The 22,792-nt window shown below is 42.7% G+C and overlaps 1 protein-coding gene across 1 annotated transcript in view; it reads left to right on the forward strand.

The window, feature by feature from the left end:
• The first annotated feature begins 451 nt into the window (after positions 1 to 451).
• plch1 (phospholipase C, eta 1) overlaps positions 452 to 22,792 on the forward strand; it is a 63,998-nt gene continuing 41,657 nt past the window's right edge. The window contains 1 exon segment of the mRNA XM_084350725.1: positions 452 to 534. Coding sequence (XP_084206851.1) covers positions 456 to 534 — 79 coding nt within the window. The 5' untranslated portion in view covers positions 452 to 455.

The following is a 22,792-nucleotide window of genomic DNA, read 5'->3' on the forward strand; positions in this document are numbered from 1 at the left end:
AATTGGAAAAGGAAGTTGTCTATAATTGTTATGACAATTGCATTTTCTTTAGATTCGGACGAAATTAAAGCTGTTCCTGCAGGGGTTTTCATCACTAACACATTTAACATCCAGATTTGAGGAAATACGACCAGAAAATCCACAATTTCTGAAAATTTTACTTGAAAGCGCTCTACGTTTTTGCCCTATCCTCTCATAATAACTCGTATCTCCTTTTCCAGGCAGGAGGCAGTTTGTCTTACTTCTTTCAAACTTTCAATCTTGTGCAGTTTGTCTTTGACATTTGTGATCAGTTCACAGCACAAGACATGAGATGCACTTATTATTTTTAATATATTACATTATGCATTTAATTAAATTCCTGCAAAATTCTTGGACCACACAGTTCAACTCTTTTCTCCTTCATAGGTCATCCAGCTGTTCGCCCTCCTGTCTCCCCCCTCCTCCCTCTCACCATGAGCTCCTGGGTGGTGAACAGGAAAGGAGAGCCTCAGTACCGCCGGCACTTCCTGACAGACAACAGCATCTTTCACGGTAAACATCAGAAACACACACACAGCAGAGCTGAATGCGATGTACAGTGTGTTCTCTCTGATGACTGTAAGTCACGGGAACAAACAGCAGAGGGAGACTCGTCTCCACTGTTGTGCCTCAGTGCAAAACAGGGTTTAAATTGCAGACAGCACAGCCAACGGTCAGTCCTGTGACATCAATAAAACCTTATTAATGTCTACTGGGACAGAAAAAAACCTGCTGCGAGCCTCTGAATCAGTGTGTGACATGAATAAAAACCTGTCCAGAGAACTTCATTCAGACTGGACTCACTTTAAGTGCAAGTAGCCGGCTGCAACACCTGACTTGCATTGCCCATGGACGACTCATACACATCTGTACACATGTTAGGATATGGTTGAGCCAATTATGTTGAAGCTGAAGACACAAAATTATATATTTTTATCATCCAGCATGAACAAGTGGGTGTTCGCTTAGTGTTTTCATGCATCAACTTGAGTGCCAGGGCACTTACATGCATACCTGTTAATGATGTTATTTTGTTATTGGATACATTTAAATAAGCCAGAGCGAATTGTGCATTTGTTCCTTTCCATCCTCCTCACAGCTGAAATGAAACCAGACACATAAAGGCATCAGTCTGATCATGATTTATGAGTTTCGAGGCGGTGAGCCTGACCGATCCGCCAGACAAATCAATGGCAAATCTCTGATCTCGCTCTGCCTCTGTGGCTCTCACACCGACTGCTAAAGCCTCAACCTGACTTACTAGAGCCAGCGTCCACATCCCACCACCTGCAGACAGCGTGTTACATACAGTACCAGTGTGTACTCTGCTTCTCAGCGAACCGTAGTAGGAAGTCAGGCCTGTCTGCTGTGGATGATGGATTGACCTGGTTGACTTGATTGATCTGTTTCCCCTTCTGTCATGCTCACAAATATGGATATTATCTCATTTAAGTGAATCTCATCCATCTGTCTTGCTTTGTAAATATACTTCTTCAAGCCAAAGTTGACTTTTCCAGAATCTGTGCTTAATTAATGTTGTTGAACTGAAAATCAATACCCTACTGAGCATGAAATGAGAATACTTTCTCATTAAAAAAATCACACCACCTTTCTGACCCAATCCCAATCAATTTATTACACGATAGCATGCTCGGATGCTAATCTACAGCCTTTAAAGGACAACTCCACCCAAAAATGGAAATTAAGTCGTTATTAACTCACCCTGATGCCAGTGGAAATTCAGGTGAAATTTCGTAGTCCACAACATTTCTGGAGCTTCACAGCAAAACAACGTTGCAGCGTTAGATGGGGACTAACAGGAAAGATAAAATGGCTCCATGCAGCTCATCCGACGTAATCCAAGTCTCCGGAAGCCCCGAGATTGTGTGTAGAGGGTGTGAAGAACATATTTTCCAAATCATTTTTGGGATCTCAGGGCTTATGAAAACTTGGATAACGCTGGATGAGCTGTATGGAGCCATTTTATGTGTTTTTTCTGTATTTTATTACGTTTTAAAACAAGTCCCCATCTACTTCAGTTGTTTAGGAGAATGCTGCCGCAACGATGTTTTGCTGTGAAGCTCCAGAAATGTTTTGTTGTCTCCAAAACTTCACCTGACTTTCCATCGACATGAGGGTGCGCACGTAATGACTGAATTTTCATTTCTTTGGTTGAACGTTGAGCTCTTCAGAGAATCAGAACAGATTGTCTGGGAGTAAATCGTCTGCTGTCTCCTTCACCAGACTTCAGATCCGGTTGATCTCTTGTCTGTGTTCATTCCTTCACGTCGCTGACAGTTTGTCCTTTCTCGTCAGTCAGAAAACGTACGCCTTTCCGTTTGTTTTTCCCAAGACTTTGCTTCACTACTCCCAGTTGCTTCCAGTCGTTTGTGAACGACAGAGCGGCTGATGGTTTTTGTTTGGCCGTGGTACATAAATCAGTGTGAGAGAGTGGAGGTTTGCAGAGAGGGTGGAGGCTGTCTGTGATCAGGCAGGTGTGGACGAGGAGAGATTTACACACAAATCAAAGTGAGCAATCACTGGAGAGTCTCAGACAGACGGCACTGAACCGAGGGGGACACCGGTATCCAGACAGTCTTTTTTTGCTCCTCCAGACAGCACTAATCGATTTGGGCGACCCTCTGTCTCTGAACAGTCTGAACTGTCTCTCTCTGTGTGTGTGTGTGTATGTGTGTGTCACTCTGTGTGTAGGTGTGTGTGCGCTTGGTCACTCAATAATTGTCTCCTGCAATCCTAAATTAAAAGGCTTTAATGTGGACCAATGAACAGACTAATGTGGGAGCTGCAGATTGACCAACATTTCATTAGAGAATTGACACACACACACACACACACACACACACACACACACACACACACACAGGCACTTTAAAAGCTAAAAACCTGTCCATTAATTAATGTTTACACACAACCTGCTGCTCTCACAGTCTCTTTCCTCTCTGTGGGGCTCACTGCAGAGCATCCCTCACATTTCCTGAAGTGTGTTTCCTGCTGTGTCTCTGAGGAAGCATCGCTACCTAAACTGACGCACACACACAGAGAGCGTAAAGTGGGTCATGGCGCTGGCATCCCCTGCGCACTGGTGACTCCTTTTCACCCAAGGATATCCACCGAGGAGTAGCTGACCAAAAACAAACAAACAAACTAACTAACAAACAAAAAAACGGATGTGGCACGACTTCAGCTCGGTGGAGGGAATCCAAACTTGTCGCCAAACAGCTGAAACGTCCAAATGACCAACTCTCGCTGCTCTGTGCGCTCTCACCCACTCTAGCAGTCTAAAGCTCTTGCTTATTAACAAACCACTCTCAGCCTCCAGTCAACTGAGCGTGTAAGAAATCGGCTTATGTTTTTTTTTTTTTTCTTTGCCTCTGCGTTGCGCGGAGAGGAAGGAGAGGATGTGCGCGCAGTGGATGTGATGGTTAGTGAATCCACGCCGCAGATCACAGTGGGAATCAGAGGGCTGAGGAGCAGTTTGTTTCAGGATGGAGAAATGGACTAATCAGGCATGTTTTGATGGCTTTTCAACTCGCTACAACCGGGAGATGAAAATGATGTCCAAAACGCACGGAGGGAGCTGCTGAGAGCGACAACTCCGGTCCTCAATGGCAGAACTTGAAGTTTGCAGGAATCTCAGTTTGGAGAAGGGTGAGTGATGGCTTTCGAGCTTTTTCTCGTTCGGGTGTTTCATGTTTGAGTCCCTCATGGAGAGGAGGAATACCCGTGTGTGTGTGTGTGTGTGTGTGTGTGTGTGTGTGTGTGTGTGGTGCACGCACTCCTTTGGATTTCCTCTAGTCTTCACTGCGAGCGAGGCTGAAGCCCCATGCGTAATTTCTCCATTGCGCTTGTTGTTGTGGAGGAATTGCATCACCCACGCTGCTTCAAACACTCGGAGTCTTAATTGAGGATTGTCATTCGCTGTGCGTTAATTCAAAACGTCAGAATCAATTACTTGAGTTGATTTATTCTCCCATGAATTCATAAGCTGCTGTCAGATTTTTTGAGAGCTTTCGATGAAGAGGAGCAGTGGAGCAGCGGGAAACTGTCCCTGGTGCTGAAAATGCCCCTTTGTGCCTGTCACTAGGGGGCAGAAAAGCCTCTTAATGTGTCACTTTTGACAAGACTTGATCTGTCCACATAGGTGTGGATGTGCCACATTCTTAACAATCCTGAATCCCTGAGATGTTTATGCGTTGGGTCAGTGAGAAGATGCCTGAGACGCTGACAGACCACTTGGATTGGGCTGTCAGCAGAAACAGGAGTCCCTTGAAACCCAGAGAGGGCATGTTAGCACCACACAAGCTTTGATGGCAAATTGAATCCCCAGCAGTCCCTGGGCTGTTAGAGCATCCCCCTTTTGCTCTCATCTATACGCTGTCAAAAATATGGCGCACCCAAAGCCGGATGTGTCAGGCTGTCAGTGCTCACCCCTGCAGCGCCTCTCTTTCTTTATCTACGTGAGCGTTGGGTTGTGAGCGAGGCCCCTGCTTGCCTCAGTGCACAAGAGGGTTACCTCTTTATTCATTTTGCTGCTAAGAAGAGTTGCATGGCACCACGAGCTCTTGCTGGGTAGAAAAAGGAGAGAAGATTATTGAGGGAGGAAGGTTTTGAGGAGCGTGTATGGCTGCTAATCTTCACCACATGGAGGAAATGTCTTTTCCATGTAAAATGTGTTTTTCCTCATGTGTCTCTCCTGTACTGATGATGATGAATCTCAGCATGCTCGCTCCCCTCGCCCTTTTTGTCTCTGCCTCTTCCTTTCTGTCCCTCCAGGGCAGAGAAACAGCTAACAGACACCAGGGGAGGGAACAGGCTTTCATCCTTTCAGCTGTTCCTTTTTTTTCCCATTTCTTGTTGTTTTCAATCTTCTCTCGTCTTCGTAACACCTAATTGGTGTCAAGTGAAATGCATCTGTGAGTACTGAACAGTGCCACGTACAGAAGCTGGAATAAAAGATCTGACTGAGTAGTTTCATTTAAAAAGAAATTTCATCTCAAATTTAGGCACATTTCTCAAAGGAAGTTGAAACGAGCCTATTTTTGGTATCGATGCCAATACTCAGGTAATACCACAGACCAAAAATCTCAAAGGAACTTTATAAATGCTTCGACTGTGCCACAAAATACAATATCACAATTATTTTTTGACCAGATATTGCTGTTCCAAAAATATTGTATGGATGGATTTGGATGACCTTTGGAGACCATTTGTAAAAGTTGATTAAACGTTCACAGAGAGCCGAAGTCACGCCCCTTCTGGTGGATCCCATGGGAGCTTATTTCGGAAAAACTTTATATGATAGTGAATAGAGAAAGACAAAAAATCTTTCGATCCCGCTTGAATTATGTCATGGACTACACATGATGTTTGACAATTTAAAAGACAATTTTCCAAGTCAAGAAAGTCACAGTTTGTCGTCATTCAAGTGAAATATCATGTAGTTTTCTGTGAAACTGCTCAGTGAACTACATCGTCTCGCTCAACACCAACATGGCCGCCAACTCTGCACAGAAAAGGTACTAAAAAAGATGAGAATCACAATAAATCTGTCAATATTGACAACTGCAGTTATGTGAAAGGGTAGTTCATCAGTTCTGTGACCAGCTCTATATTCAAGTTGCGGGTTTTGGTCAGTGTTCAACGAGACGACGCCACTAACGCCACTGTTGGCTGTGTAGTCTTTATAATTACATAATTTCACAGTCTTATATTTATTAGTTTAATGACAAACTGTGACTTTATTGACTTGGAAAATTGTCTTTTAAATGGACAAACATCATATGTGTAGTTCATGGCACAATTCAGATGGGATCAAACAATTATTCGTCTCTCTCCATTCAGTACAAAGTTTTTTGAAAAAGGTCTCGTGAGGGAAACTGGAAGAGGCGTGACTGCAGCTCTCTATACTCAGGCTCCAAAATGACGATATGCTGTTATCTGCACATTATAGATGATAAAGGTGTCTAGAAAGCAATAATCAATGTAATTGCAGGGTCAGGGATCAAACCGGCAATCTTCTGATTGCTAGCCACAACAGCCACTATGCTGCCAGGGCGTGAAGCCTCGTATCTATTTCTTCAGCCTGCCCACTTTGCTCCACAAGTCATGGTCCGCAGTAGTAGACGCTGTAATGCTCTTATATTCCCGGTACGATGTCCTGGAAGCTTCTTGTTGGCAGCTCACAGTCTATATAGTGCAATATTTATGACATTTTAAAGGCGAATACGTAAGAGTTTTAGTTGCAAACATTAACCAAAATTGTCAGAAATGAAAGTTTTTGATATCATGACATCCATGTATTGTGTTGCAGAGATATCTCATGACATTAGCATGCTAACCAGCTAGCAACACCATCCCGGTATAATATAGATGAACTGCCCAGACTGAAACATTTCCAACAATACCCAGCTCTGCATCTCCTCTCCTTCTTTTCACCTGTTGTAACCAGTCGAGCAAAAACCTCTCCCATTTATTATTGTTCATAAATTAACTCCACATCCCTGATTTCCAGAGAGCCACTCACGTGCCTCTTTGTCTTTTCCACTTGATCCTAATTTGCATTTACATAGAATTTCACCGGTAATGAGTTTTTTCTTTTAAATCTCTCTTTGTGTTGACTTATCTGCTGCTGGCACGTCACATTTGCTCTTACATCAGTGTGAAGCATCAGCTCCATAAACCGACGGGGAATCTCATCGGTATGAAGCTGCGGCTGGACGGTTTGCAAATGGATTTAGAGTGCTCTATATATACCTGTGTCTGAGCAAGAAATAGAAAGCAAATCGCCCATAACTACTGGCTTTTTATTTCATTTGCTCTCTCAGCAGTTAATAAGCCACGAGGAAGCTCGGTCCACTTAGTCACACAGCTAACCCTTTTAAGCTTCTCCTGTGTCCCGAAACGGAGGACGGGGGGAAGGCAGTTACATTTCAGTTCAAACAGTCGAGATCAGACATTTAGCATAGCAGTCTGGCTCTGCTGCCAAAGATAATGTATCTCAATCTGTTCACAGTCATCCAGCCCGGCTCTGGGAGGAAGGAAGGAGAAGCTTGAACAGTGCAGCACAAGTCAACATCAATATATACAGAATGTGCACTTAAAACCCTCTCTCTCTCTCTCTCTCTCACACACACACACACACACACACGCACACACACACACACACACACACACACACACACACACGCACACACACACACACACACACGCTCTCTCACACACACCCACAAGCTTGAGTTCCCTCTTTGATGTCGGTGCTGAACTCCTCCACTCGGGGAGCCCCCTGTAGCATCGTCGGTGAATGCATTATCATGCTGCGGTTGTCTTGTGTTTATTTTTATTCCGGTGCTGCTCTACACTCTGCACCCCGGGGGGACCTGCGAACCCATTTGTAACATCGCCGACTCGAGCGCTGCCTTGGGCGCGCTTAATTAGGTGAAGAGAGCGACTGTGAGATAAGAGTGTGTGTTTTCCCCTCTTCTTACTCACTGTTTCCCGGTGTTTCCTGACCTTTTAAGTCGCTCATAAGAGGGAACGTCAAAAATATTTCTGACTTCCTCCGTGAAGGTTTTGTATAATTAGTGTGCTTTAAAAAGGTTTTTATATGTGGATTTCCCCCTCAAGGTGCCAATCGTTCAGATTCAGCAGTCTGCTGCAGGATGTGAAGCTCTGAAGCTGTAATAGTGAGCGAACACTGCTGGGTGTCACTAAGGAACTCATGTAGGTTTTCTTAATGTTCATTCATGTCACACGCAGAATATAAGTAGGAATTAGGAGGAAATCTAACACATAAAAATACAGAAACCCCCCCTGTAAACCAATTTTGAGGCTTTCCTAACCTGAAGCAACCTAAGGCCTGGATTAGGCTGCATTCACACGCAATCCTTTCATTCATATGAATGTGGGTAGAAGTTGCAAAAAGTTGACATGGAGTCAACTTCTGGAGAAACGCAACCCACGTCAAGCTGCAGTGGCCAATCGTGTCAGCAAATGATCAGACAGGAAGACACCCACAGGTAAAAGCACCCTCGCAGTTGTGTCCCCACTTGGTTCATTTGTGTACCCAGCTTTGGCGTCTGCATCTGGCCTGCGGACTATGTTGCAAAATGTTCTTGTTCTAGCGTTGGGACCACGACAGCTACGTGCAGTTACAACAAATTGGAGGAACGTCCACACAGAGCCAACACAAACACCCTATGATGGTGAAATTTACATCACGCAGACCCTCGTGCACTAGCGTACCTAGAAAGTATGACTTTAGGTAACTTTGTATAGTGTGCAACCAAAGGACTAAACACAATAGCTGAGGCTGACTGGAATGTTTTTACAGTTATTTAGGCGTAAACTGAAGTGTTGGACAAAATAAAATGTTGCTCAGATGATGCCGCTAAATGACAAATCGGCACGTCAAAGGTATTACAAGTAATATCTGGGAACCATGAACGTGTGCAAGGCTGTCACTTTGTGTTGAAAAGTGGTGTTTTTTAAAAATATTCTTAAAATAGTAATTAGGAGAGCATATGAGGAAAGAGTATATAATTATGGCAGGAAAATAATTGCATAATGGCGCATTAAAATTCATGTAATCTCATTTGTTAGGTAACATTTTAGCCCATTTCTCACTAATTATGCTTTTAGAAAGTGTTGGGAAAAAAATGGAAATTTCAAAAGCTGGTGGGAACATGGTGACACCTGTGTGGTGTGTACCAAATTTCACAGCAATTTATCCAATATTTGTTGAGATATTTCACTAAAAAACTAAAAATGTAACCTCATGGTGGCCCAAGAGGAAATCAGAGTCATTAGACAAAATCATCTGGGGAGCTTGAACTGGGCTCTGCACCAAATGTCACTGCAATGCATCCAATAGCAAAAAAAGATTTTTGAGTCTGGACTTAAGCGGAGGACCAGTGGACTGACAGACAGTGACCATCCTTCGATGCATGGCCGGTGCTGGTCACCAGGTCAAACACTTGATCTGCCGGGCATTAGGTAGTAGCAACAGTAAAGAGATGGCAGGAAATGAGACATAGAGAGCGATGCATAAAAGTCTTTGGCTGGATTCAAACCAGGGAGGTTGGGATTCGTGTTTTTAATCAGTCACACAGTCACACATCGTTAACATTTTCCTTACAGGAGGCCTCTTGTGGTTGTGTGAATGATGACTGCTGTCTCTCAAGAGCAAAGGCACAAGTAGTGTGATGTGGTTGAAGGACTCCGAAGCCTCTCGGGGGGGACGCTGGGTGGTTAAATGCACATCTCTTTTCACCCTTTGTTAATGTTTCTTTTATCCCTCATCTTGATCTTTCTATAACCTCTAAAGTTAACAGAGGTGCTGCATGAATCATTTTGATTCTTTTTGTACCGTTAGTTTGACAAATGCTGAAATGGATCAAGTGTGGGACCTTTGCTTGGCGATTGACCGTTTTTCCCTGCACCAATCAAAATTTAAAGATATAATATTATCAGAATCACAGTTGCTGTGTTGGCTTTCTGGGTGTACAGAGATTATCCAGTGAATTGCATTGAGGCTGACAGTATACAGTGGCTGCATGTTATCTCTACATTCATGCAGCTTCTGTGTCTCCACATCAGGTGGATTAGAGTCCAGCTGACCCGCAGGTACGAATGTGAGCGTCTGTCTATCTGTGTTAGCCCTGACTGACAACTGATTCCGGCTGTTTCCGTGCCATCCACCTTTAAATTAATGCATGCTGGGAAAGCCTCCAGTCCTCCGTGACCCTGAGCAGAAAACAAGCAAGGAGACAAAATGAATAAATGAAGCGGCACTTCATTATCGGTTCATTATGTCTGATTGTCATGCTTGAATAAATATGACCACGCTTTAGTCTCTGTGTTGGCCATCACACTGGTGGAGCAGTTTTTGGAGTTTGGATTTTGCCAAGGCTGAAGCTCAGTGCTGTCACAAATGTGTTAGCACCATTTGTCCCACCATGGCGCAGCCTGATTTCCCCCTCACATTCATCCAGGAGTCATCATCATCGGGTGTGTGCGCCTGACAAAATTCATTTCATAAGCTGTTGAGTGTCCTGAGAGGAAACAGGGCGGAGACTGGATGACATAACATTAAATTCAGGAGTATGTAAGAAGAAAATGTGATGGGATTACATGAGGTGTCATTTGGGGTTTATCATCTTTGATTTACAGCCGTGCAGCGATATTAAAAAAATCCTGCTATCTGCTCATCTAATCTGAAAAAGGGACTTTTGGTGGTTTAATGGATTTTTCTGACATGTGTGCAAATTACTCATAGATCAAAAATGAAATTAACAGCAGAATACGAGGATGTTCAATATAAGACCTTCAATGCAGAGTGGGCAGACGGTGATAATTAATATTTCTGAAAGGTTGTACAATGAACGCCCCAGAAATAAAGCCTTGAAAATGGATGCTTCAGTTTCAGGATGAAACGGTGATATAACTATAACTGCTCCCAAGTCAATGTCAGTAAACCGTAATAACTTAAAGGCTGAAACTAACAATTCTTTTGATTATCGATTAATCTGCTGGTTATTTCCACGATTAATCAGTTAATCGGTCTAAAAAATGTCCCAAAATTGAAAAAATGGCATTTTTTGGCATTTGGCATTTGTAAGTGTGAAACTACTGGATATTTGTGGGAGAACGTCTTCAATGAACCAAAACCGGCCATCTCCAGCCATGTTTGTGCCGACCAGAATAGGTATTTTGAGCAAAGCCGACATGTTTTCCTAACCCTAACCGAGTGGTTATTGTGCCTAAACCTAACCAGAGGGTACGCACAGTGTTGTGACAAGAGAGAAATATGAAAATTGAACCCAAACAAACGTAAAGTTGCAACATAAAGAAAACGTGTATCACATTTATTCTGGTAATTGGGTTAAAACCTTTTTGCTTGAAAAATGACAAAAACAATGAATGAATTCAAAATAATTGCCAATTATTTTTCCAATCGACTAATTGCAGCTCTAAAGTCCTCGTGACTGACTCTTTACTGACAGCCCTCTTGATGGCTAGATTTCATTCAGCCGACATCACGCATGAACATTTCCAAAATCACACAACAGGTTGTCCGCGGACCCTCCTCACCTCTCACTTTGATTCACTGCAGAGTGAAAATCAGTGATGGCACGAGACTTTCATCCCTCTTTAGATCCATTTCCATCAAAGTGAAATCCCACTCTTCAGACACTGCCTTGTAACTCAGCTTAACGGTGCGTTCAGGTGCTAATAGGGAAGGTCACACAAGGGAGTCGGAAAGTTAGCTTTCTCTTTTACGTGAGGATCTAACAAATTTACATAAATCATGTTGGGCAGAAAACGCTTGCTCAGTGTTTTCTGGGACAAATGATTTTCAGGAGCTGACATTTAAATGTCAGATTTCGCGAATGCAATCAACACATACGCGAGGAGTGTTTAAAGCCACTCAGACCACCTGTAGACAAATGTAGATGTGAGGCAATATTTGTGGTTTTAGTTTGCAGAGGCGCAGAGCTGGTGCAGCGTGGCGTCCTTGATTAATTATTTAAAGACAGCAGATTTAATGATAATTGTTTCTCTAAACACCCTGTTTTGCATTTGTTTATTTTAAAAGGTACAAGGGCTGTTTCATTTTAATTTTTTCCACTGAATAAATATGGAAATTTTGCTCGATTTGTTGTTAAGTTTCGCTGTCGTCAGTATTCAAGCAGCTGCTACTCCAAAAAATATCAGGTGCCTGTTTATTTTACCACTGACAGCAGATTTTTGTTTTGTATTTTTTAATCACATTTAGTAGCCTTTTCTCTCAGATTCCTCTGTTTCACCCATTGCTGCTTTCAAAGGGGGCCGGAGGAGCTAATTAGATTTGTGTTTACTGAAACTCGCCCTGACTCCACCTGTTGATCCTGTATCACTCAGGGTTCGTGCAGTCTTGAACGTCTTGTTAGGATTTCAGGGTTTTGAATATGCCTGGATTTGAACGTTCTCCTTGAAAAATGCCTGATTTGGAACATAATCTGGTGTTCAATCCATACAGTCGCTGTGGTTTTGATCTTTTTTGATATGTAAACCAGAAATCTTGTCATATGTAAAAATGAAACAATCCTCTCATCATATTTGTTTGTTGTCTCCTGGCGTTAAAATAAGCATTAACCAATTAGTATGAAAACATACAATCAAAGTTAACATGAACAGCTGGTAAAATAATAAATTGACATTATACAAGGATTGCTGTGGTTATAAGGGAATTGCATTTATAATAACAGTTTAGGTGTGATGATAAAGGCTTTGACAGTGTAGCCATTTTTGGTTTAGCTACCATGAGAGTGCTTGACAAGTGCTTGAATTTCACTCCTATGAAGCTGTATGAACCCTGCACCTCTACCAACACAGTGTATTCAGCCTCTCTTTCATGTCGCGCCCAGCTGTGCCTGGTTTGTGCCTGTGATCACCAAAACTGCTACATTTTCCGGTTACGTCCATTTGTGTTGGCGCCTGGAGATTTCGCTCGCATTTGTGCCCTACATCAGGGAAACAGTGCCCCACTGGTTTCCCATCAAAGTGAAAAACATCATAATCTCCTTTGTTATTAGGTGTTGTGTTGTGTTGTGTTGTGTTGTGTTGTGTTGTGTTGCTGCTACAGAGCGGTTTCTTCCTGAAATAGAAGAGCGATGAGTACAAGATGGACAGATGTGCTGTCTTCCTGCAGCACCCCCCCAGACACGCTCATCCTGCATGTCAACCCATTAAACCTTACTTTTAGAAGTGAATTATCACGAATGTTATGTCATCGTCCTTATCCTCGTATCCTGCTGGTTGACCCTAATGAACCCGGCTGATATGCAGAGACACACATCTGCTGCATGCACTCTCCTCCTCCCCTACTCTTCATAACAATACAAGAGGTGGTAAACGCTAAATCTAAATCAGTGTAGCATGTTTACAGGACTTGTTTCGATAGACCTGCGAACATCAGAGAGAGCAGAGAGAGATAGACCGGAGAGCGGATGACCGGGAGACAGGTGGAAACGTGTGTGTGTTTTCAGAGAGAAGACAGGCAGCTGAAGGTGCCGCCGCAGATCAGAGGACGGCTCAGAGGAGGATGAGCAGCGGGAGTTTTGGGGTGCTTGCTTATTGTTTGGAGTGTGGATGCTTTCTGTCTGACGCTCATCTGGAGTGTCTGTCAAGTCTGATCTGAGGGAAAGCAAGAGGTCTTTTTTTTTTTGTTTTTCAGTTTTTGGCTACAGGTGGAGCTGAGGAGGGCTCCCACAGGCTCCTGATTTTTTTTTTTTTGCAGAGAAAATGGAGGAAATCTGTTCTTCTCTTTTTGGTCCCACTGCTCATAAAGTTCGATCCAACTTTATTTACGCTCCTGCGGAGAAATCGGCCATGTTGACCGTGGCGATGCTCCTGGCACGTAACGTCTACCATATTGGTGGCACCGTGGCTGTGCCGCAGAAGTGCAGGCTTACACAGACTGGTAAGTTAACGACTGTGTGTGTGAGTCTGGACACAAGGGAACTCATTAAAGGGGCTCTATGTGGTCTGAGAAGAAACTAGAATTTAAATATTTATAATGTTAATTTATTAATGATACAAACTCAGAAATATTTATATATTTATTTTCCCCATAACTAAATAAACAAGTTGTAACAATGGTATGAAATTGTGTCGTCCTTTAAGGTCAGTTTGTTTATTTTTTTTTTTTAGGTAAAATAAAATCAGTCAGCGAAGATCTTTGTCTTCTGATGAAAATCTCTTCCCCAAAACTACGTAGTGCACCTTTAAAACCAACAAATACAAGTGAGACTCTTTTTGTCCACTAGATTTTCCACCTCTCGACATATCTCGTCTAGAAACCTCTAAAAACTGTGCAGGTTGTCTTCTACCGACTAAAGTGTGTGTGTGTGTGTACAAACATACTGCATATTGAACATATCGCTGCTTGCTGCTATTTATATCCCAGGAAAGAGCAGGAGCTCATGTTTATGTATCAGAATATCCCCAGGACGATCGAAACGTTCACTTTCTGCTACCATCGTTTTGAGTCTTGTCTTAATGAGCTGCTCCTCATTACACGCAAGAGAAGACTTGTCTCGTTTGTGTGTTGGTCTCTGTGCGTTTTAGCAATAATTATAAGTAAATGTCATTCATTTTGTCCCGTGGACAGTCAACGGACCAAAACTGAATCACATCTTGATTAAACTTCTTCACCAAAACAAACCCCCAGGTCACGAGAGCTAACAGACGGTATCAGAGCAGTAAGAGAAAAATAACACTTTTATTTCAGTTCGATTGCCGTGCACTTGTTGGGTCTCATCAACAGTCGATCTGGCTTTGATAGTTGGGTTGGTGGTGCCTTATGTCACATGAATAGTGCATGAAGGGTCAGGCAGATGCTGCTGAATATGAATTTATGTCGTTATGAATAAATTATGATAAATCTTTGGACTGTGGTCAATCCCAATCTTAACAGAGATCTCATCCACAGCGCTTCAAGAATTGAAACATTAGTCCTAACCGATTATAAACTCACAGAAATGAGGCTGCGGGCCAGGGATGGCTGAGAGGAACCTCACATCGTGTTGAGATTAAGAAAATGACAGATAAGATTGAAAATGATGAATGAAAGCTGCTGTTGATTCTGTCGGCCTGACCTCTATTGTATGGATCAGAGCGAAGACGAGCTTTGTTCATCAGGCTTCTTCTATCACCTACCCCATTAAAATATGTTTGAATTGCCTGGGCCTCTGTGGCAAGACAAAGCTTTGATCTGCGGCGTCTGCTCTGCGCCGACAGCGATGATGAGTTTTTACACGTGCACACACACGCACATGCATGCAAACACAAACACACCACCGATTGCAGACGCAGACTCTATTTCGCTTAAAACAAATGAGATCCAAACGTAGATGTCGGGTAGAGACCTCGCTGAAAATGCGCTTTTTTTACACTAGAGTTCTTATGTACGACTGTCTTTTTGAATCATTTTCTATGAGATTGCAAGGAGATAACTGGCAAAGCAGTGAATCTGAAGATTTTCCAGTTATATGCTATGCGTAAATGTCAGCTGGGGTTAAAAAGACATTGAATTCATTTCCTCTGAGGCATCTTGCAAGATAGATACTGGAGTTAGAAGTTCAAACTAAACTGTGACTTTAAACTCTCATGCTCAGACGCTTTGAGTATTAATGCATCAGCGAGAAAACGGACAAGCGATGGGATTGATGATGTGAAGGGCGCTGATCATCTCTGGTCCTTTGAGAGCCACTTGGATTAGTTCTCATCTTTGATTACGAGGCAGCTGCCCTCTCCCAGGCAGATATTAACCCTGCTACCTCCTCGCCTCCAGACTGACTAGGTTTGAGATTCTACTCTCAATGGTCCTTAATATGCTGATGGAGAGTAAAGTGACTGGAGAGCGGCTGCAGAAATGTCAAGGAGCAACAGGGAGATAGACAACGAGAGAAAGTAAGAAAAAAAGGAAAGCGGACAAAAAATAGGGAGAATGTGGCACTTGTAAAGGAGACCTATTGTGATTTTTCATTCCTTTTTGTTTTTTAGGTATTTGTGCATGTAAAAGGTCTTGAAAGTTAAAAAGGCCACAGTCCACACCAACAGAAGCTCCTCTCTCCCACAGAAAACACTGCTCCTGAAACACCTCGTCAGTAGCCCTGCCCTTAATTCCGTGACTTTGTGACATCACACTATGTCACCATGTCAGACATTGGCATAATTTCTGCCTAGCAGCTAGTTTGGCATGTAAGAATTGATTAAGCACAGCTGCTCTGTTGTTGTTAGCGGTGCTGGCTCAGGCGTGTGTGAGCTGACCAATCAGAGCAGACTGGGTGTTCAGGAGGCGGGGCCTTAAAGAGACAGGAGCTGAAACAGAGCATTTCAGACGGAGGGGGCAGTATGAGGCACGAAGCATGTAAACCTGTTCTTGTAGTAGACAAATAGGATTATGAACTTGAAAATGAGCAGAAAATGTCTCCTTTAAGTTGTGTTTGGTCACAAAGAAACAGACAAACAGATGCACTGATACCTGTGCATGTCAGTCCTCTATTTCTGGAGAGCTGTCTCATGTTGGCGGTTGCGCTGGATCAAATGAAAATTCTGTTTTAGCTCTTTCTTGTGAAATATATGTCTGCCTCTCGCAAGAACACTTTTACATATTTATACTCCAAGGGAATTGTGGGAGAATGGGCACGTACTCTCCGGTGACGGCGAACAGCGTTTATTCACTCTGGGCCTGATTTATCGTGCTACATATCTAAGCACAGGGGAAGTGTTGCCGGATGCTCATCTCGTCTGACTCATGGATTTTGCAGCCTGAGGTGTGTAAGATCGAAGACCTGCTCACCGGAGCAGAGACTGTGGATATGATCAACACGACAGCAAAGCCACATCTGACAGCGACCGCCATCGAATTCCAATCGTTAATGAAGCTTCAGATTTCAGAAGCAGCTGTGTGAGATAAATATTGCAACACAACCTATTTTCCTGTTTCTGATTAACTCTTTTTCCTGGGTCTCTCTGTGTCTTCAGCACCCCATTATTTTCTGCAGCTCTGAAGAGTTCACAGCACTCGCTCATAAATAATAAGCAGCTATCAGTTTGTATTAGTTCTCTGCAATGTGATTAAGGATCAGATATTTTGCATGTTAAATGGATTGGGAGCAGAATAGAGTCATTTGTGAATAATGTTTCAATTCAGTATTTTTTCACTGAAAACTTGTTTGATTGTTGCACATTTAATCATGTCAGACAACAGACAGCCGACTGTAGGCTGCGGTAGTTGGCGTTCGCGATGTTACATGATGGTGGGGCATACACTGATTCGATTACTTTCCATTACTTTTTTCAAAACTCAATACAGTCAGACAACGGGCGCCACAATTACAAACAGCGAGGCCAGCAGCAGAGTCGCAGGAGTCACATTTCACTTGTCATTTGAGAGAGTTAGGACCCAATGCTAACCTTGTTAATGAGGGAAAAAGGAGTTTGTTACCGATAAACGCTACCCATTATTTGCTACTGATGTGAACGATAGCGATTAGCTAGCCAATGTCACTGAACACTTTGCATTTCCTGTGACTAGCCTACTTCAAAATAAGTCAACTTGTGTTTCACCAGTTAAACGCTTTTAAATTGAAGGTGTAACAGTGGGAAATGTTAGGTTTGCATTAGCAGTCATGAACACAGCGCTCTACAGATAGTGAGCATCTTATCTTGCAAAAAGCCTGGTGTATTGGGGAATGCTGGCGTTGTCACTGCGGCAACCCTACTATTACTGCTCTTATCTGATGTATCACTGCTTGTCGGCTGTAATAACGGCACAGCCTCCCCCTCATACTGCGACAGGTGGCTAATAAGCATATGATATGAACGTGATATGCCAGTTTTGTTACACATGTCAACCTTGGACGTTACTGTGGTTTGCAGAAACATTTACTAACATTATATCAGGGATAATATCCTAAACAAGCAGCAAAACAAAGTTAATTTTATTTACAGCTGCTCTGTTGTTTGTTCCCATAGAGGCTTTACGTCCCACTATTCATGTCAGATGTTCTCATCAGTAATCCCTTCTTCTCAACATAAAGGCCATGGTATACTTTAAAAGGCGACCTTTTACGAACCATTAATCCTAATCTTACCAGATCCATCCATCCATCCATCCATCATAGTACTGTGACAGCCTTTTGACCGTGAGCTGATCCGTCTCAGGATGGACACTTGTTGTGGTGAGATATGTTAACGTGAAGATCCTGCAGAAATTACAACCACACTTTACTGTTTTATTTACATGGCCGCTTGTTTCTCTTCCCACGTACTCCCCTGTGTTATCAGCAGGGCGGGTTGTGTGATCATTGGTGTATTCATGACTTGTCAGGCACCTTGGGAATACACAGGGCTCAGGTCACGTGCATATATTCATGTGTGTGTGTATTTTTCGTATAATACTATCCCTGGGGTGAGTATCTACGAGTGAAAGAACTCACTGAATATTGAGAGTAAAATTTGTGTCATTGCTAAGCCTGTCCTCAGGACAGAGAGGCTGTTAACAAATACTCTGCTGAGCGTGTGCTGTAAAGAGCGCTTTATTATGTGTTTGCGAGGTTTGACTTTAGTTGTGTTTGAAGATGATCACCTTTGTCCTTTTTGTATTTTCGTGCATTTGTGTGTGTGTGCTGCTGTGTGTCATACAACGTTAGAACATTTTGTATTTTCTCATTTTTCCAAAACTGTTGCAGTTAGTAGTTTTAAGCCCCGAAGACTTTGAGTCATTAGGTTCCTTCACCAGACTTTCCATGCTTGGCCTCTAACATGGTTTGATTTCATGCAGGAAATAACAAATCTCATTACAGCATTTACACGTCTCCATGCAGAAAGTCAATAATGTCTCCCGGCTAGATCTGGTGAGTTAAGGCTATAGAGTGTTGAGCCTTGGCGGAGTTATACTCTCTAGTGAGTTGTAGGATACAATCACCTAACGTCTGAACCATGATAAACCATGCTTTGCTGATTTCTGATGTATCGTAGGTATGTGGTTCAAATACAGTTTGTTTTTAACTTCTGATTATTTTAGGGATCTGCTGGGAGTTCTTTTTCTTTATTGATCCAAAACACTGAACATGTACCATGGGGACTCTGATCAGAGCTAATGGCCATTAGTTAGATATTGGTTTCAGGAGCAGTGTGTAGGATTTTGTGGCATCTATAGTGTTAAAGTTGCAGATTGCAACCAATGAAATATCCTCGCCTAACGCTCCCTCATGGTGGCCGCTTAAAATGCAGAAAAACGTGAAACGAGCCTCAGAGCCTCATGAAAACAATTCTTAGCTTCAGGTGATTTTACACTAATGAAAACAGAATTATGAATATTGTATTCCTTTTCCGCCAATAGATCCCCCTAAATCCCCCTTAATCCTCCACACCGGGCCTTTAAAATAGGAGTTATGGTACATTATGGTAATGGTTAATGTTGGGTTGAAAGGCTTGTTGTAAAATAACGTCTTCACACACAGACTGTGCTGTCTCTGTCTGTGTCTGCAGTTTCTTTTGAGTCTTTGTCTTAGACTGTGTGTTGTATAGGATTTCCTAAAGGTCGAAGTTGTGTGTAATTCCTTGTACTCACCTCCCTTTTGGTATTTTAGGAGCGCACACATCGAGCTGTCAACAGATATCTTAAACCTCCCTCAGCTGCACGCGGTGGTGTCGCCTGGTGTTATGTAACAGATCAGTGCAGCGTGCTGAATCTTTAAACTGTCTTTGCATATGCTGTATGTGTGCTGTATGCATTTAATATCATGCTTTAAAGGGGCAATCCGTTGATTTTACATGTTAAGATCACTTTATTTGTCATGGGAAGTGCTACTCACCCTGTGAAAACAGTTATATAATGTCTTTATTTGTTCTTTTCTGCTTAGACTAGGAATCTATAATGGATGATGTGCGTTACAAACAGGACCTCTGAAGGATGTGGGCATTAAAAGAACATTCATGGGAAGTGTGGGATCCAGCTGTTTTGGCGCTCCATATATTTCAGTCTCTGCTGATTTGATTTTCCCTTTTACTCTCTATCATAGTCTCCAGGTTTATGTAATTCACTGAAGTACCCATTTAATATAACGATGATATTCCAGTCCTGTGGGAAATGTGTAATTTCTCCCCAGTCCTGTCCTCAAAAGTTTCAATAAATGATGACATCTCATCAGAGATTGTCTATATATACAGCAGCCGTGCACTTTCTCTCACCTATACCTAAAGAGGGGGGTTGAAACGTTCAGGATACAAAGAGGACTTGGGAACAAAGCAGCATTGTGCAGGGTTTTTTTTCATCCTTCAGTGCAGATGATTATTCTTCAGCACCACAGAGAATTTAAGGGTGCATGTGCCTCTTGGAGATTGTCTCATTAGGGGAGAGTCTGTCCTTCTCGCTGGAGGACTCAACAATCATCTCAGCAACTGAAGAGTCCTTAACAAAGTCCCTGAACTCGTAGCAGAGAGTAGGCTGTAAAGCTGACAGCGCTATTCAAGCACTTTGAGCAGTTACTGTAGCAGCAGTGTAGCCAGAAATATTCATTTAGTTGGGCCTGTGGCATATGAGCAATAAGTGATATGTAGACTAACTCTAACAGTCTTTATCAAAACATGATTTGGATTATTTGCCTGTTACTGATCTGTTCATTGTTGTTTATTTCTTTATTCAATGCTGCAGTAAAATCCCGAATAGCATTATAGCACAGCTGTTCCAGCTATGTTGGGTTGTGGCGACTACCACGGTCTACTCATTAAACATCCTCACGTCACTGATAGATCCGTTTATGGTTACAGTGATATCATGTCCCAGGGCCGTGGCTGGAGCAACAGCTGGAGTGCTCAGCTTTGGTTCAGAGGTGCTGGAGGGTGGAGAAGCTTCACGAACACCAGCGTCCAAGTTTTCCTTTGACAGCTCTTTTCCTGATTGCCGTTCTCTTTTCCTCTGTCTCGATACATGGGCTCTTAAACCAGCTGTCCAGGGAGTTTAGTTTTGACATCTTCGCTGTTATGATCTGTCACTGACCGCCAGTTTAATAGCAAAAGGCAGCACATGTGCCAAGGGGATCTGAGCTTTGAGCTGTCAATACAAATGACGCAGAGTCTCTCCATTAGTCTGTTTTTTTCCAATTAATTTCAATGGTGCAATGTATCATAAGAAATAACGCTAAGATTTTTTAAAAATGTGCTGCTAACTTTCTTATGATTTTGTTGAGTGTGCCTGCTTTAGTTATAGAAATATTATATGAACACTACAGGCAGAAGCGTGTCTCCATGATTCTCTTGCTTTTCTACGGCTACACGTTGTTACTTGTCACTTTGATCTTGAAGGTGACAATACTCAATACAGTATTTAGGCTACAATATAGTAGAATTGAGTAGTAATAGTTGAGATAGTATTAGATAGTCTGCTGCTTCAGCACCACAGACAGCACTGTGGATTCATTTTTCACAGCGCAGTTAGACTACTTCACAGTGAGCCCATTTCAAAACCATGGTCGGGGTCATGGATTCTAGCTTGCACAAACTTCAGTCAGATGAAGGATGAATGAGTCGACTAAAATATTAATCTAACAACCTCTCTGCTCCTGCACCCTCTCTGCTGCTAGGGGATGGAGACGGAGCATAGCGGGGTAGCAAGGGGGAATGCATTTTGGTCATTTTGCTAACAAGAGGGATGGCGTCCCTCCTCATACCACCTACTGAGCGTCCTTAATATCTTGTATACTGGAAACAGAGAGTTTAGTCTTCAATTATACATGTTTCTGTTCTTTCACAATCAAATCAAACTGATGGCAAAGGGAGGCTTGTTAAGAGAATGGGAATGTAATGGTTGCAGCTTCAGATGGTAAAATATCAATTTCTGTCTTCAGACACCTGAATACTTCAAAGCCAATGTTATATAGAGTGAAATCTATTGATTAAATATTGACTTTTCTTCACATGATCTGTAATGATTTGTTAAATTGTTTAGTTTCTTAAGTTTTTTATATACTGTAACGACAAATGATTGACTTTAAGTGTGTATTAATGCATGTTTGCATAGCCAAAGACATGCACTCAACAACACACAGGCATGCATGCACACACTCCACTAATGAGGCTGGAAATCTCGCTGTCTCTCTGCTGACGTCAGTGTCTGTATCCCTGCCACCAGCTGTCAGTAAAAGTAAAAAGTTTGAAGTTTTTTCTTTCATCCTTCCTCGAAGCTGGACAGTGCCAGGCAATCAAACACAAAGTCACTTCATCATTTCAGTCCCTCTGTGCTCCACTTCAGAAACAAACAGTAATATGGGGGAAAGAGGGAGAATAATGATGGAGTGTTCTGGTGTCTTTAATTGAACCATCGCTTACAGACGACTACCAGAAACTGAGCTTCTCCTCCATGTATATGACACGCGTACTGTACATACTGTATACTGTTGAAAAACAAGTAGACATATTTTGTTCATTTCCAGGTCCATCATTTTATTTTGGGTTACTGCTAGAATAGGTTTAGATGCTTTAATGCCTGTCTCTTTAAGGCAGCGCCTCCTGAACACCCAGTCTGCTCTGATTGGTCAGCTCACATACGCCTGAGCCAGCACCACAACAACAGAGCAGCTGTGCTAAATCAATTCTTCCGTGTCAAACTAGCTGCTAGGCATAAAATATGCATGGTCGACGTATTGTGATGTCCCAGAATTAAAGGTGGGACTGCTGACGAGGCGTTTCAGGAACAGTGTTTTCTGTGGGAGAGACGAGCTTCTGTTGGTGCAGACTTTGACCTTTTTAACTTTCAACATCTTTTACACGCACAATAACTTTTATAAAACACTGAAGGAACGGAATAAAAATGAAAAATAACAGTATGTCTCCTTGAAAAACACCCATGATGCAGCAGGAACTGGTACCAACACCTTGCAACCAAACATGAGATCCAGGGCGAATATTCTTATTACGCTTCTCCAGCCTTTAATGCAGCCCAGCCGTAGCTTCCACCTGCCTCCGCATGAGGTGGAGATTTCTTCTGGGACAGCCTGCAGGGCCTCTGAGAAATTTAGAACAGAGAGACACTCATTAGCTCCGTCTCCCTTTATAAGATCTCTCTCTTTCTTCCCTTTCAGCGGCAGGTCAGTGAGTAACAGAAAAGCATCCCTGTGCGTTCACACAGAAGCATCTCTGTTGCAGTTTGGACTCTGACCCACATCAGCTGCTGCCTGCGCCGCTAATTGTGCGACACTGTGAC

The sequence above is a fragment of the Pagrus pagrus genome (assembly GCF_965226575.1).
Source record: "Pagrus pagrus genome assembly, chromosome: 4".
Taxonomy (NCBI): Eukaryota; Metazoa; Chordata; class Actinopteri; order Spariformes; family Sparidae; genus Pagrus; species Pagrus pagrus.